The sequence below is a fragment of the Semicossyphus pulcher genome, unplaced genomic scaffold (genome assembly GCF_022749685.1).
Source record: "Semicossyphus pulcher isolate SPU_LCO1_2020_fin unplaced genomic scaffold, fSemPul1.0.p SCAF_21, whole genome shotgun sequence".
NCBI lineage: Eukaryota > Metazoa > Chordata > Actinopteri > Labriformes > Labridae > Semicossyphus > Semicossyphus pulcher.
The window spans coordinates 16288851-16302793 of NW_027211695.1; the positions used below are offsets into that span (position 1 = coordinate 16288851).

Here is a 13943-nt window from a genome sequence, read left to right on the forward strand (position 1 = left end):
TTGTCCTGTGCATGCAAAAAGTGGTGGTTTTTAACAAATAATCTTATCCTGCTTTCTTTAACAGTCACATGTATCTGTCACTTTATTTTCTTGCCCTGGAAAATGTAAACAAAGGCAGCGTGCAGTTACTCGCTTTGTCTGACACCTACACCTAAAGTTAGAAAAGCCGTTTTTCAAACCTCATGTGTGTAATATGGTCATACTGTGACAACAACGTGGACCTTAAAAAGATGATATGTTGTAACACTAACTTATCTAGATCACTTTATGTGTACAGCAAATAGCGGTTACAACCTGAAATCATATTACACATTACATGTGACCGAAAATAAGATAAGATAAGATAAGATAAGATAATTCTTTATTCATCCCACAACAGGGAAATGTACAGTGTTACAGCAGCAGAGTGGATAGTGCAACGTTACAATAAAGGGCATATAAAAATAAGTAAGTTAACAAGTGTATCCTAAAAAAAATATGTACAGAGCTAATAGATAAGTGAACGATGTATCCTAAATACGCAGACCAAATGAAAAGCTGAGTCAGCAAGTGTACAGCATGAATGAATGTACAGATGGACCACCTGATGTAATAATAAATAAAAATAAATATTGCACATGTAGATTATAGAGTTGCAGCACTCTTAACAGGAGTGTTATTGCTCATTGTGTCCGGTTTGGTGTGAGTGTTTACTGTTGATTATAGAGTCAGACCACGGCAGGAAGAAAAGACCTGCGGTATCAGCAGCAGAGATGCTGTTGTTTGTTTTGTTTTAATTAGTTTACTATTATTAACCATACTGTATTGTGCTTATGTAATTGTCTTTTAATTTATGTTAGTATACTCTACTTGAAAGCAATTTATGAGTGTAGTGAATGTTTGCCTTACAGCTTGTACATGTGTAATTTCTACAATAAAGTTTAAAAAAACAACATCAACATTTACCTTTGCACACCATTATTCAGCATAACACATTTTTCTCCAACTATCAGTTGTGGTTCTGACTTGAGGGGCCGATCACGTGAAATTTACCAGTTGGGATCTCGTTTTTCCGATTATATCGACACCACTTGAAGGCACGAAGTGTAACATCGGAATTTCCGAGTAAACCGTGAAGGCATCATTTTCCCCGCATCAACCTGCCCAGTATCAGTTAGCCGTCCGTCCGTTTGTCCGTCGCACAGGTGTGTGTCAACTCGTCCTTTTGTGTCAAATGCCGAAACTTCCAGATGAGAAACTAAACGCCCGGTGACTGGAATATTTCCACGGACTCCTAAAACAGACCGGACTGTTTGCGGACATTGTGGGGGACAAAAAAAATTAGAGCTAACGGTCGTAACGTCAATATGTTAGCCGCAGTAGCACGACAGGTGCATACGAGACGTTAACCGTTAGCCTCGTCGGATCCAACCAGCGTTCACAGCTCCGGAAATCAGTGTTTTAACTTGGGACGAAGGCACCTATTTTATCAAGGTAAGCGGCAATTGCAACTGTATCACATCTTGCTATAGCTCATCACTGTCCCAGCGATTTAGCCATAAGAAAGATTACGGTAGCTAACAGGGAGATAAGGTGGCTAATTGTCGGTTGAGTCTTTAACCAACTGTCAGTGAACTCATAAGATAAACAAACGCCAATTACGAGTTAACAGTTTTCAGAGCAGCTTTTTTTTAGGCCCTTGTGATGTCTCGGGCTGGCAGGTGGACGATTGGAAACCACTGCTGACTAACTGGGACACCACCTTTTATCACATGTAAACAACACGGAGCAGGTTGGCAGGTTATCAGGAGGTCATGGCCTTTAGACAGAGGCTGATTTGAACAAGCTTAACTGAGCAGCAGGACAACTGACCTTGTTCTGGAGGCTGGCACAAGGCCTAAAGAAGTTGACGTTGTTTTACTTTCATTTTAATTGTCTTTTATTGGGGCACATACAGGAAGCAGGAAGTGATAATGTTGGAGGGTAAATCCGTTTAATGTGTTTCCCAAGAATAAGTATTACATAGCCACTAAAAGGCTCTGATCTGACTTAACAACTAAAGCTAACAGTTCTCTTGTTTTACTTACTAATTTGCAGGTAATTTTTCAGGTCAACCAATTAATTATTTTGGCCTGAAAAGCCGATATAGTAATTAATGTCTCTTATTATTTCCAAAAACCCAAGGTGATGTATTTAGTTGCCTGTTATATCCAGTCATAATCCCTAAACCCAATTCTTGACACTCATTGGAATCACCGAATTGAACCCAGGTCAACAGTTTGCGTATTCTTGAAATTGTTGTCAACTATTTGATGAACCTTTTAACTTATTTGTTTTGTTGTTTTTACATCAGGAAATCTGCAGCCTCATTTCCCTCTTCCCCTCCACCTTTTTCTGCCTCTCAGATTATAACTCTCCACTCCTCCTCTACCTATTCTCATCTTCCACCATCGTCTATTCCTTATATCTCCATCACTTCCTCATCCCTGTTTTCCCCTTCTATCCATCCTCATTCTCTGTGAGCTCCCAGTCTGAACACTGACATGGCCTCGGCCCAGTCAGATCAGTCCAGGGTCCTGCAAGAGGAGCTCACCTGCCCGGTGTGCCTGGACTTGTATCGCGACCCCTACTTGCTTCCTTGCGGTCACAACTTCTGCAAGACCTGCCTGGACCGGCTGAAGCGTCAAGCAGAGCGGGGACGCTTCCGCTGCCCTGAGTGCCGCGACAGCCACCGGTGCAGCACCAACTTTCAGAAAAACTTTAAACTAGCCAACATTGCAGATGATTACCGTCACCGGCGCAGAGTGACCACTACAGCCGCCACGGCTTTAAAATCCAGAGAATTTCTGTCGTCTTCTGTGGCGGCGCAGCAAGCAAGGAGTGTTTCTACTGTTCCCTGTGATTACTGCCCCTCTGTGGGCGCCGAGGCATCAGCCACCAGCGCTGCAGCAGACGGGTCTTCTGCTGCTTCCGTTTCTCAGGAAGGAGGTGACAAGCAGGAAGCTGCTGCTGCTGCCGCTGCATCATCTATGTTTGCTGTTAAGACCTGCCTGAAGTGTGAGGTGTCCATGTGCCAGGAGCACGTAAAGCCACATCTGGAGCTGCCGGCGTTTCGAGAGCATCCGCTGACTGAACCAATGAATGACTTCTGGAAGAGGAAGTGCCCGGACCATGATGAAATATACAGGTAGGAGGCAGGTGTGCTTATATATGTTGTTTTGTTTATATTTGGAAATGTGGTAGTAAAATTCAGTTATGTTTTGATTTAGTGTTACTGTAGTAAAAAATCTACCTTGATTACTAACTTACTAATTGAATAAGACCCTTTTCTGAGTCAGTGATGCTCAGCTATTTGTTTGATTTTAATAATGAAAAAAAAACAACTTTCATACAATATAAGTATAACTTTATTGTTTCTGCAACTCCAGATATTACTGCATGGACGACAAGGTGTGTGTGTGCAACGCCTGCACCATAGAAGGAGGACACCTGGGACATACGATCAAGACGCTGAAGAACACAATGAAAGATATGAAGGTGCATGTTTCATAATTATGGATTCAACCTAGTTAAGAAATGACTATCACTATTTCAAAGTGTTCGAGAAGCTTACTGCATTTGTTTGGCTGAAACAAAGTCTTGGGATGAGTCTGGAATCCTTATGAATGAACATTTGTGGAGTCTCTGTGTGTGTGTGTGGGGGGGGGGGGGGGGTCTCTTTGAAAATGAATGAAATAGTCACATGATCCACTTCCTGCGCTTTGTGAAGTCGAGAGGCTTCTAGTCTGTCGCGCTGGTAACGCTGTTCGGAAACCTGTAGAAGAAGAAGTTGTATGAGTAGCATCACACAGATTTGACCAATAGCTACTGATCTTTTCAGCCTACATTTTTTTTAATAATATAACATGTTAAAACAGCAGCTTTAATGTAATAGACAAACCACAACAACAGGCAAAGATTTTATTTGGGAGATCAAACAGAATAATCTACAGACCACCTACAGTCTTGGCTCCACGTAAAATAACAATAATAATGATAATACTTTTAGAGCTCGACTGTTCGCTGTAAAATGCGCCAAAATAATCTCAAACAAATATGGTAATATATTTCAATAAATGGAGAGTATTTATCATTAGTACAGCAGTGATCAGCCCCTACACTCATACATTTATGTCTTTGACTACCTAACGCTCACTCTGTGTTCAGCAGGGCACGCTGGATAAACAGCTGTACAGGGTGGAGAGGAAGTACAGCATGGCTGAGAGGAAGCTCCAGGAGCAGAAGGAGAAGGAGAGACAGAACAGGGTAAGATGGCACACAGCACATAAGAAGTTCAACAGGGCTAATACAATGTGATAAATCGATTATTTTACTATTCCCTAATATTATCTGAAACTCCTCAGACTTTTCATTCATCATGCATAGATCATTTAAAGAGGGGGTATTATGCTGTTTTACATTTTAAGACATATATATAATGTTACAGTGTTGGATGTCCAGACTAAGCGTGAGTGAAGTTTCAAATCTGTTGGTAAAAGTATGTTGGAGTAATCCTCTGCTAAAAAAGTCTCAGTCTGCAGGCTGCTGTGAATGCTTGCTTTCAGACAGACTTCTCCAGACGCTTCACTTTGTGATGTCACAAAGTGGAGGAACTCCATATTTGGGCATTCCGCGCGAGACACAGCAGAACTTCCTGCTCCTGGCGCAATTCAAGGACACGCCCACCCAGCAGCTCAGTATGCCTCAGCAGGCTTCAGAGAGCTGGCCAATCAGAAGAAAGCAGGCTTGTAGGGGGGAGGTTTCTTAAAGGGACAGGGCTGACTGAGTCGTTTCAGGCAGAGGCTGTATGAGGGCCTGCACAGAGCACCGCTGTGAGAAAGCGTTTTTTTTACTGTAAATTATGCTAAGCTACTCAATCGGTATCACAGAGTTAAATATGAAGCTTGAAATGAGCATAATACCCCCCTCCCTTTAAGCTAGTTACAGTTTTTGCCATTTTCTGTATATCTACTTATTCGGTTATTTTATCAAGTAACTGACTTTTAATTTGGATGTCTTGTTTGTCCATCCTTATGTCCAAAACTGCAAAATATTAGTGCTTTTTTTTTTTTTTTTTGCACTACCAAAACGATAGCACTTCTATCCTGACGGCATCCTAACCTCCTTCTCTTTCCTCCTCATCACCTCCCTCATGTAGAAGTTCATGGACGACTCCGAGCAGGGGTTGACCAGGTTAAGCGACGAGCTGAAGGCCAAAGTGCTCCGCTTCGTCACCAGGCAGCGAGAATGCACGCGCATTCACTGCGACACCAACGGGCAGGCCATTCAGAAGAACATCTCCAGGATCTGTCAGGACCAGGCCCGTCTGCAGGAGGTCCGCTGTGGCATCGAGAGCCTCATGCAGGAGAACGACCCTTTCCGCTTCATCGAGGTGAGACGCGTCAAATCACACGTGCTTTACAATACTGCTGAAAACACAAAGTATTTGAAAACAAAATAGCTTGAAATGATTTGTGATAGTAAATAGGTAAAATATACATATTCTCAATTAACTGAGGTTAAGTAGTAGAGATGAACATACATATTTGTAGTAGATTCTCTCAAGCGCTTCGCAATAAAATAACTAATTATATTTATGGAGATTAGTCTCTATTTACAGATTCTACATAGAAATGAAATAGAACACAGAAATGTAGAATCTGTAGGCAGGGCCGTGGATTTTATGGACGGCAAGTGTTCTAGTTTGTACTACGCTTGTAGTCCGAGTAATATCGACCAATCACGTATCAGCAGGCTGCGGTGTATGCTGGAAAAACAGTCCCTGCGGAGAGCTAAAGCAGCCGTAATGCCATCCCGGCTCCCATCAGCGTCATCTGACAACGATTTACCTTCTTATTAATCTCTATAAACAGACATCTGCATGCTAACAGCTAACAATCCGTTCAAGATCTACAATTCAACTTCAGACAAATTCCCTGAAATTCACGAAAGCCATTCAGCGTTCACATTTCCCGACTTCCTCGAATGCATCAGACATGATGGAGCCAACCTCCGTTCAACAAACAAGCATTTTAAAAGTAGTTTTCTTCTCCTCCTGAGCACAGACCTGACAAAGCTTCATTTTGACTTTTTACTAATCTGCATCATGATGTTGAAATTTGAGCAAACTTAAGACAGTCAATCACAAACTGTTTATTTTTCTGTAACGATGACGCACACGGAAAAGGGAGTCTTGACTGGAAGTTGTTTATCGCTAACCGCTGGCTATACATCCGGCATCTTCACTGTCGCCCCATATGGTGTCTGTTTATGAGTTTTGCATGTAAATATCTGTTTTTGTCTTTTTTTCAGGCTTACAAGACAACAGGAAAGCAGTAAGTAATGCTTTTGAAATTATTCTAGGCTGCAATTCGCAATTGTTCTAAATTAATCTGCTGATTAATTTCCCGAGTGATTGATCATGTCTGTAAAATGTCTCACATCCCCAGTCGATCTTTTTTTACTTGTTTTTATTCGACCAACAGTCAGAAACATCGAGATATCCTGCTTACTGTCATATGTCACACCAAAAATGACTTGTGTGTTTGTTTCTGCTGATTAAGCAATCATTGAAGGTCTATATTAATTAGAATGTTTATTTCAAATCCGAACAGTCTTACTCCATGGTGTGTGTGTGTGTGTGTGTTTTAGGTGTCGTCGGCAGCTGAGAAAAACCATGTTCTACCCAGAATACGTTGACATGGAGACGGAGGTCCTTGGAGTGATGATGGAAGAAGAAATGAGGAAATTCCTGGGTGAGGAACTCCAATGTCACATCGTGGCTGCAATCAGCGCCCTGTGTAAGAAGCATTCATTTATAACGTTGCCTTCAAATGTCTCTTTCTGTTTTCAATGTCCTCCATTTTTTTTAAGCAGTGTTAGAGGATTTGTTGTCCAGCAGTAGTATGCAGACAGAATTCATGAGTGCAGTTTTAAAGCCAGAGTTTCAGGAGTATCACAGTAGTAGTGTTCAGGATATTCTTTTTCTGTCCACTCACCAGGTCATCTTTCAGATCTCGAAGAGGAGGAGGAAGAGCACGAGGAGAACGAGGAAGAGGCCGTGGAGGAGGAGGACGACGACGATGACGAAGACGACCTCGACGACAGCAGCGTGGAGGAGATGAGGAGCGAGGGGGAGGAGGAAGACGAGGAGGACGAGGAGGACGAAGGACAGGACCAGAGTGAGCTGGCTGACGATCTTTATAGCCCCGGGGAGGAGGAGGAGGAAGAGGGCGAGGAGGAGGAAGATGAAGAGGACGAAGATGGAGAGGAGGAGGACGAGGAGGAGAGAGGGGTTTAACGGAGGACTTGATTTGTGAACATTTATTTTTACACCTTATTAAAGCACTTTGGATTCGATCTGTGTAACAGATGTTACTGATGTTGCACCCATCTTCTCTTTGAATGTCCCTGTACGGTCACAGACTCGAGCAGCTACCACGTTTTGCCTCAAACCCTCCGACAATACTCAGACAGGACACACTGAATGACTTTGATTCAGCTGGACTTCAAACTAACTACGCACTGAGAATCTGCCAATGTGAATCTAATGCTTAACCTGTGTCGCTTACTGCTGAACCTCATCAAGGTGCTTTATATTAGAGAAGTTTGCTGTACACATGATTGTGAATGTATAATGACAGAATGTTGCTGGAACGACTCAAACACCTAAAACAGAATTTGGCGAAACCTCTGCATGCCTGTGATGCTGGAATTTTCTACCACTTTGCTAAATATTTTTCAAAATAAGAGCCATTTGCCAACAAAGTATTTACACATTTGATTTGCGGAACTTTCGCCTGAATTTTTGATACAACAGGTGCTAAGCAGAGAGAGCTTCAGAAAGCTCCTGAAATACAGAATTTTCAAGCATACATAAGAAAATATTTGAATTCCTTGAGTTCCCCAGTTTTCATCACCATAGAAAGCCTTTTGAAAGGATCAATATTCTTGTAAACAGGCCAACATATTTGACCTGAGGGAGAACAAACACGCAACTGTAGTAGCAATCTACTTGAAGGAGCCTACGTGTAAGGTCAAACATTGCAAGCCAAAGAGTGAGGATGTGTGCGTGCATGAATACCTAAAATCAGTTTGTTTGCTTGGCATGATGCTAGAAAAAGAACTGCAACGTGATAACAACAGTTTCCATCGGCTACAAGTTACCTTTGCTTTTCATAGTTATGCTTTCAAAGTAGTTAATGCATTATTTAAAAAAAAAGAGTTAAATATTCCTATGCACAGTTCATACATTGTTCTTAAAATATCAGTTTCAGGTGATGGGAAATTTTGCACTTTACTAGAAAATGTTAGGCCTGAAATATTTGAATGTTAAAAGTTGATTTTTATTTTGATACAAGTGACTTTGTTAGGGGCCAAACTGAAAAAACTAATACATGATAATAAACCTGTTGAAATGTTCACAATCATGACGTTTTTCTTTGCAAATATAAATACTTTTACTTACTTGAAATTGTTAACCACACTGAAGTCTTTTCCTGAGATCAGACTGATCAGTTTTGTTAAAATAATATGATGTATATATTACAAATCCATAAACGGCAGAACTGGAAAAATATAGCATTTATTAAAGCTTTTATTGTGTAAAACTTGGCCAACAGCAGTTTTTATTTGACATTGTTTGCTATTTCAATTTCTACTACATTTGTAGACACAGAAAACATGATATTTCATCATTTATTTATTTTTTAACGGCAACTGGAATAAAGATTAAAAAACACGAGTCCAGTTCCGGAACGTTCGATTGAACGCGGTAAGAGTCCGGAATCTAAAGAGGACGGAGCGACTTCCTGTAAGTACTTCCGGCTCAGTAGCAGCAGTTGACAGTGCATGTGTTTTAGATGTTTTTATAATTCAGTTACATGTAACAAACACAGCGTCTTACAGCGCAACACCCCGTGAGTGGTTTCCGTTGAACACAGACAGCGACATCCCGGACTCACGTGATGAATCCCGTCTTTCGAAAGGTATTTATTTTTCGCCTCTACGTGTTAAACAGAGGTCACACAGCAGTGATAATGTTAACTCCACAGGCAGGGTGCTACGATTCCATAGTTAGAGGTAAATGTATCAGAAGGTTATCGGACGCTATTTCTACAAATTAGCAAGTAAGTAAAACTACAGTATAAAAATTAGAATAGATAAAATAAAGTAAGATGTATATACAGCTGTTATACAATCAGGAAAAGATAAGGTGACAAGTTAAAGTGACAGTTATGGGATAAAGTGACATGGTGTGCAGGATGAGATAGTACAGTATGGTATGAGGTCTAAGGTTTACGATATGGCAAAATATTTTAAACCTATTAAAAGGAACAAGTTAATAAGCAGCTGGCTCACTTTAGCATATTATTAGTAATATTGTTGTCATTACATTGTCTCTTTAAGCATCCTTAGAGATTTGCCCTTACCAGGATTGCAACCTTTCTAAGCAGTTTTAACCGTGATTTACAAAAGAGTACAAAAGCTTTAACCTTTAATTTCACAAAAATAATTAGGATGACAATAAAAGACGTGATGGGTTTTCCCTAGACACTTTGCAGGTGTAGCTTTGCAAAAGGTAGATACAATACAATCAGTTTATCGATCACTATTCAATTTCGGAAAGAGAACTCTGAACGGAAATAAAAGCTCTCTCTTGATTTTTGACTTTATGTTTTTTTTGTCCAGTTGCAGGTGTCCGTCACACAACAGGCAATTGTGTTAAATCAGGTGCTCACGTCATGTCGGTAAGTCTTTGCATTGCTTTTTAAAGTCTCATACATCATGTCAGAAAGTGATTGTTGAATATATTCTGGGTTTTTTTGCGGGGAGTGGGGTTAAAAAGTCTATAGATATAAAATTCACTTCTATTTTAATAATATTTTGGTACTACTTGGTTTGTATTAAAATTATTTTGAACAACTGGATTGTCATAAGAATGCAACGTTAGCGTAAGTAAGCTCGGTGATATGATTCTTCTCTTTATAATACTGTTTCTGACTGATTCTGTTTATATTTAAAGGGCCACACCGTGCACCCAGCATCCTGTTTGGGGTAAGTAATAAAAAAACTAACATGAATAAAACACTTGTCCTTTGCGTGTAAAATTCTGTCTCTTGACACTTACTTGAATGAGTATAAAGAATATGCATGTAAAAACACATTTTCCCATCATCTACAGCCTGTGTAAACAAAAGACAATACAAATCCATGCCAACGCACGGGATTGGCCGATGGAGACATCTGTTACCGAAGGAAACGGTAAGTCTCTGAGACCAGATTACATTTTAGGAACTCAACAAACATTATTTCTATTACAGCTGTAGCCCATAGTGTGTCTAATCTGGGCATCTTGTTCCCTTTTTAGTCAAAGAAAAAGAAAGACAAACACCAATTGAAGCCGATCCTGGAGGCCACAAACACAGCGTACGGGACTCTGAATGTGAAAGTGTCGGGTTATGACATGACGCTGGTGGAGCACTACTCCCAGTACATCCACAACCTCTGCAACCGGCTCGGCATCAAAGTGGCAGAAAGGTGAGGACGTTTAAAAACACAAAATTGTGTTTAAATTTGTTTAACTAAATTGTGAAATCAAAAACCGTGTCCTCTTTGCAGCTCACGAGAAAATAAATTGTGATTAGAAAATAACTATTGCTCTTTATGGCTGTTTTCCACCTGCAGCTATGCTCTGCCAACCAAGACTACCGAGGTCATGCTGATGCAGGAGCAGGGCACCAAGATGTTTGTCGACGCCGTCCTAAAGACTCACCTGCGAGTCATCCAGGTATCAAGTCTTCTCGTAACCCTTTTCTTCATGCTTCTGTTTCCTGAGGAGTTTTGAAGTCCTGATGTTATAATGTCTTTGTGTAGTTGAGCAGTCTGAACGCTACACTGTGTCCTGTTTTCATGGACGTTCTTCTGAAGAACCAACCGGAGGGAGTTCAACTCTCCCTGCAGGAGGTATTTTAACACGGCAATTTAATTCCCATTAGCTTCAGGAGATTTGCTAGTGAAAAGTAAAATTATTAGCGATTATATGCATGTAAAAAGTACTTTTACGATGTATCCTCCTTTGCTTTAATTCCCTTTTAATGATCCCTCCATCTTTCCTTGCAGCACACTGAGGCTGATTTCCAGGCACGCTTCAAGGGTCGACCAGAGCTGGAGGGGCTCATGGCTCAGATACAATACTAGGACCTCTGGACCGCTGACGTTGTTCTGTGTATTTATTTTCCAGCATTCCTTCTCTGAAGGCTGTTAAAGGCTTCTGGACTGTGAGATAAGTTTGTAATAAATGATTTATTAACCTTAATAAGTACTTGTGCTCACTTTGGATCCAGTAGCTGCAAAAAGCATTGTTAACTGCTGATAAACACCTTATGATTTATATAATCATTTACCCCTTTCCCACCAAAATATGCGCGTTGGCGCAGGTTTTCTAGACCCAGGAAGACCCGCTAATAAATGCCAATTGTCTCTTTTCCAACTGACAGTGAAGTATACTCCTTTCGTCCTCTTTTCTGCTGCGTCACCGTCTGACGTCACAAACGCGCCGGAGACAGGGTTAGTAAACAATAGTACGCACAAAGAACTTAGATTATACTCTTTGGTGAGCAGCTCTCTCACCTCACTGTCATGACAGTGTTGCTGTATGCCAGGCATAACCAGTGGGAAAGGGGCTTTACTAAGGTAACCACAATAAGCAGTGTTAATGTAAGCTTGTTAAAGTCAACAAATGTCATTAAATATCTTCTATATTAAACATGTCCCCGAAAGTAAATGTAGTGGAGTTAAAAGTCCAATATTTACCACTGAAATGTATTAAAGTAAAAAATAAAGTGGAACAGAAAGTAACTGAAATTTGTCAGAACAGTATTTAAAGGGGACGTATTTTATTTTATTCTAATGTGTTTTTGAATCACGTTGATAAAGTTTCTTTCGTTTTATAAATTGTACACATATTTTAATTTATATTTTATATTTATATTTTAACAAGCCGTTTTGCCATTTAAAGGTCAGACCTTAGCCACGATTGGCTGACAGTATTTGGAGTGACCACATAGCCCCTTCCCCCCACGTGTGCGATCCCACGTGGGGGAGCAGCCACACTGCACTGTCACTCCAAAGTTGTAGAAAATATGGCTGCTCTAGGATCGGTTATTCAGCGTTATGTGTACGAGCCAGAATCTCCAGGAGGTATCGGAATGGTAAGTTGAAATCATGACAACGTCTTGATAACAAGCTAGTGCAAGAAGGCAGCCTGAGATGAATGACAGTGAATGACGATTGGTCGGTTTCAGCGAAAGCACGGATCTACGTAGAAACCTGCAGCTGTTCTGAACGGCCCATTTCAGAGGCGACCTGTTTAAAAATGTAATTCTGGAAAAACACAGAATTATGCAAAATGTGAAAATCATGCAAAATCTGAGAAAATCCTTTTGTTACTCTTTAGTAATCTGTAAATAAACTTTATCTTTCGATGGTAACCTGTCACCATGGAAGGAAAGCAACCTCAGGACACAGTTTAGGTTAGCAAATATATTTTAATATATAATATTTATATTCATTTTAGCACAATGACAAAATGGCATATTTTCAGTTCAGTCTCATTTAAATCATGACAAAAAGCCACACCTTTATATTTGTTCATGTCATATTTTGTTGCAGTCATTGTTAAATAACTCCTGAAGTACTTCTCGCCCCATGAGAGGAAAACGTTAGCAAAAGTTTCGAACAGCATTGAGCCCATGGCGTCCAACAGGGTTGTGTTGTGAGCTGGAAATGTAAAAATGGATGTAATGATGCTCAGTTATTCTGTCACATCATTGTCTCAAACCGAATTCAACTGTGTGCCCACTATCTCACAGGTGTGAATCTAAAGGATCACATTTCTAATGAGCAGTAAGTCTTGATTCACATGATGGACTGGATTGACTCTGCGAAATAAAACACACCTGTCACTTGCTACACCATTTCAGAACGAAGCACATTACAAAATAACCGGCAGAATACGAGAGAAAACTTCCCACTGACTGACTCACAAGGCAGTGACGAACAGAGAACTCAGCAAATTTTGTTAAATGCATCACATCTATAGTTGAAATGCGTTTGTTAGCTTGCGTTCTTCAATGCTAATGCTAACGGAACAAAGCTGTAAACGTCAAGCTAGCGGCTGAAAATAAAGAATTTCATTTTGAAAACCTGCAAAAAAAATGTCATGAAAATCTTTGCTACTTGGAGGTTAGTGTTCCAAACGCACAGATCCGTCCACCATCGAGGGTGCTGCCGTAAATTATTAAATACTTATCTATTATTCAACTTTTCAAGTCCTGTCTTACACTTGTGCATAACCTCCTCTAACTTCCAACTCCGTCCTGCTGAATTAAATTGTAAGATATAAAAGTTAAATTACGCCACAGGAATATTTGTCAGCCATACGTTAAACCTCCAGTTACAAATCTCAGATTAGCGTAGCAAACACAACACTTCAAAATAGCCTCTATTGTCAACTACGGCAAAACGCACACACTTCAAAAAATCATTTACCTAGCCACAAACATTACCGTGACTACATGAAATAAAGATTGTTCAATACAAACATGATGAGAAGTTACTAAATGTCAAGCATGGCATGATTTCAAGTCCATCCACCCCAGCTGTTTGCAACTGAATCAAGTTGGCACTCATACCTATGGTGCTCTTTTCTGTGCATGAAATGTAAACGTTATTCTGCTAAATTAAAAGAACCTTTTTTGTCGTTTGCAGCTCACGAGAAAGGTAATTAGACGTGGTTATTAAGCTTTGCACAATATTCAGGAATGCCTAACTAAATGTGACAGACATTTCCTGTGAGGTTAAAGGTGCAAAGGAAAACAAACATGGCTGCACAACTTCATCCCATGTAACCGACTGGACATTCA

General features: G+C 40.4%; 2 protein-coding genes across 5 annotated transcripts; both read left to right on the forward strand.

Annotated features, from left to right (window-relative positions):
* The first annotated feature begins 1173 nt into the window (after positions 1-1173).
* Positions 1174-8584, forward strand: LOC138600806 (E3 ubiquitin/ISG15 ligase TRIM25). Of its 4 annotated transcripts, none has more exons than XM_069672314.1 (8): positions 1174-1473; positions 2333-3166; positions 3408-3516; positions 4186-4284; positions 5177-5410; positions 6331-6353; positions 6670-6818; positions 7020-8584. In XM_069672314.1, the coding sequence occupies exons 2-8, from the start codon at positions 2523-2525 to the stop codon at positions 7316-7318; spliced, it is 1557 nt and encodes a 518-aa protein (XP_069528415.1). In that variant the 5' UTR covers positions 1174-1473; positions 2333-2522; the 3' UTR covers positions 7319-8584. The 4 variants fall into 4 exon arrangements, with proteins under 4 accessions (XP_069528415.1, XP_069528418.1, XP_069528417.1 ...); XM_069672317.1 differs by having other exon boundaries at positions 7032-8584; XM_069672316.1 differs by having other exon boundaries at positions 4189-4284.
* Positions 8585-8854: 270 nt separating this feature from the next.
* mrpl48 (mitochondrial ribosomal protein L48) lies at positions 8855-11367 on the forward strand. Its single transcript, XM_069672622.1, has 8 exons — positions 8855-9005; positions 9709-9767; positions 10043-10074; positions 10202-10281; positions 10388-10557; positions 10705-10807; positions 10894-10983; positions 11140-11367. The coding sequence occupies exons 1-8, from the start codon at positions 8985-8987 to the stop codon at positions 11215-11217; spliced, it is 633 nt and encodes a 210-aa protein (XP_069528723.1). The 5' UTR covers positions 8855-8984; the 3' UTR covers positions 11218-11367.
* The last annotated feature ends 2576 nt before the right edge of the window (positions 11368-13943 follow it).

Excerpts from the sequence above, each read along its gene's own strand:
- LOC138600806 (XM_069672314.1), top strand. The coding sequence starts at position 2,523 with ATGGCCTCGGCCCAGTCAGATCAGTCCAGGGTCCTGCAAGAGGAGCTC. Across the intron at positions 5,411-6,330 it reads ACCCTTTCCGCTTCATCGAG|GCTTACAAGACAACAGGAAA; the intron begins GTGAGACGCGTC and ends TCTTTTTTTCAG. Across the intron at positions 6,819-7,019 it reads GGCTGCAATCAGCGCCCTGT|GTCATCTTTCAGATCTCGAA; the intron begins GTAAGAAGCATT and ends TCCACTCACCAG.
- mrpl48 (XM_069672622.1), top strand. The coding sequence starts at position 8,985 with ATGAATCCCGTCTTTCGAAAG. Across the intron at positions 10,075-10,201 it reads CACCCAGCATCCTGTTTGGG|CCTGTGTAAACAAAAGACAA; the intron begins GTAAGTAATAAA and ends CATCATCTACAG. Across the intron at positions 10,984-11,139 it reads TTCAACTCTCCCTGCAGGAG|CACACTGAGGCTGATTTCCA; the intron begins GTATTTTAACAC and ends CTTTCCTTGCAG.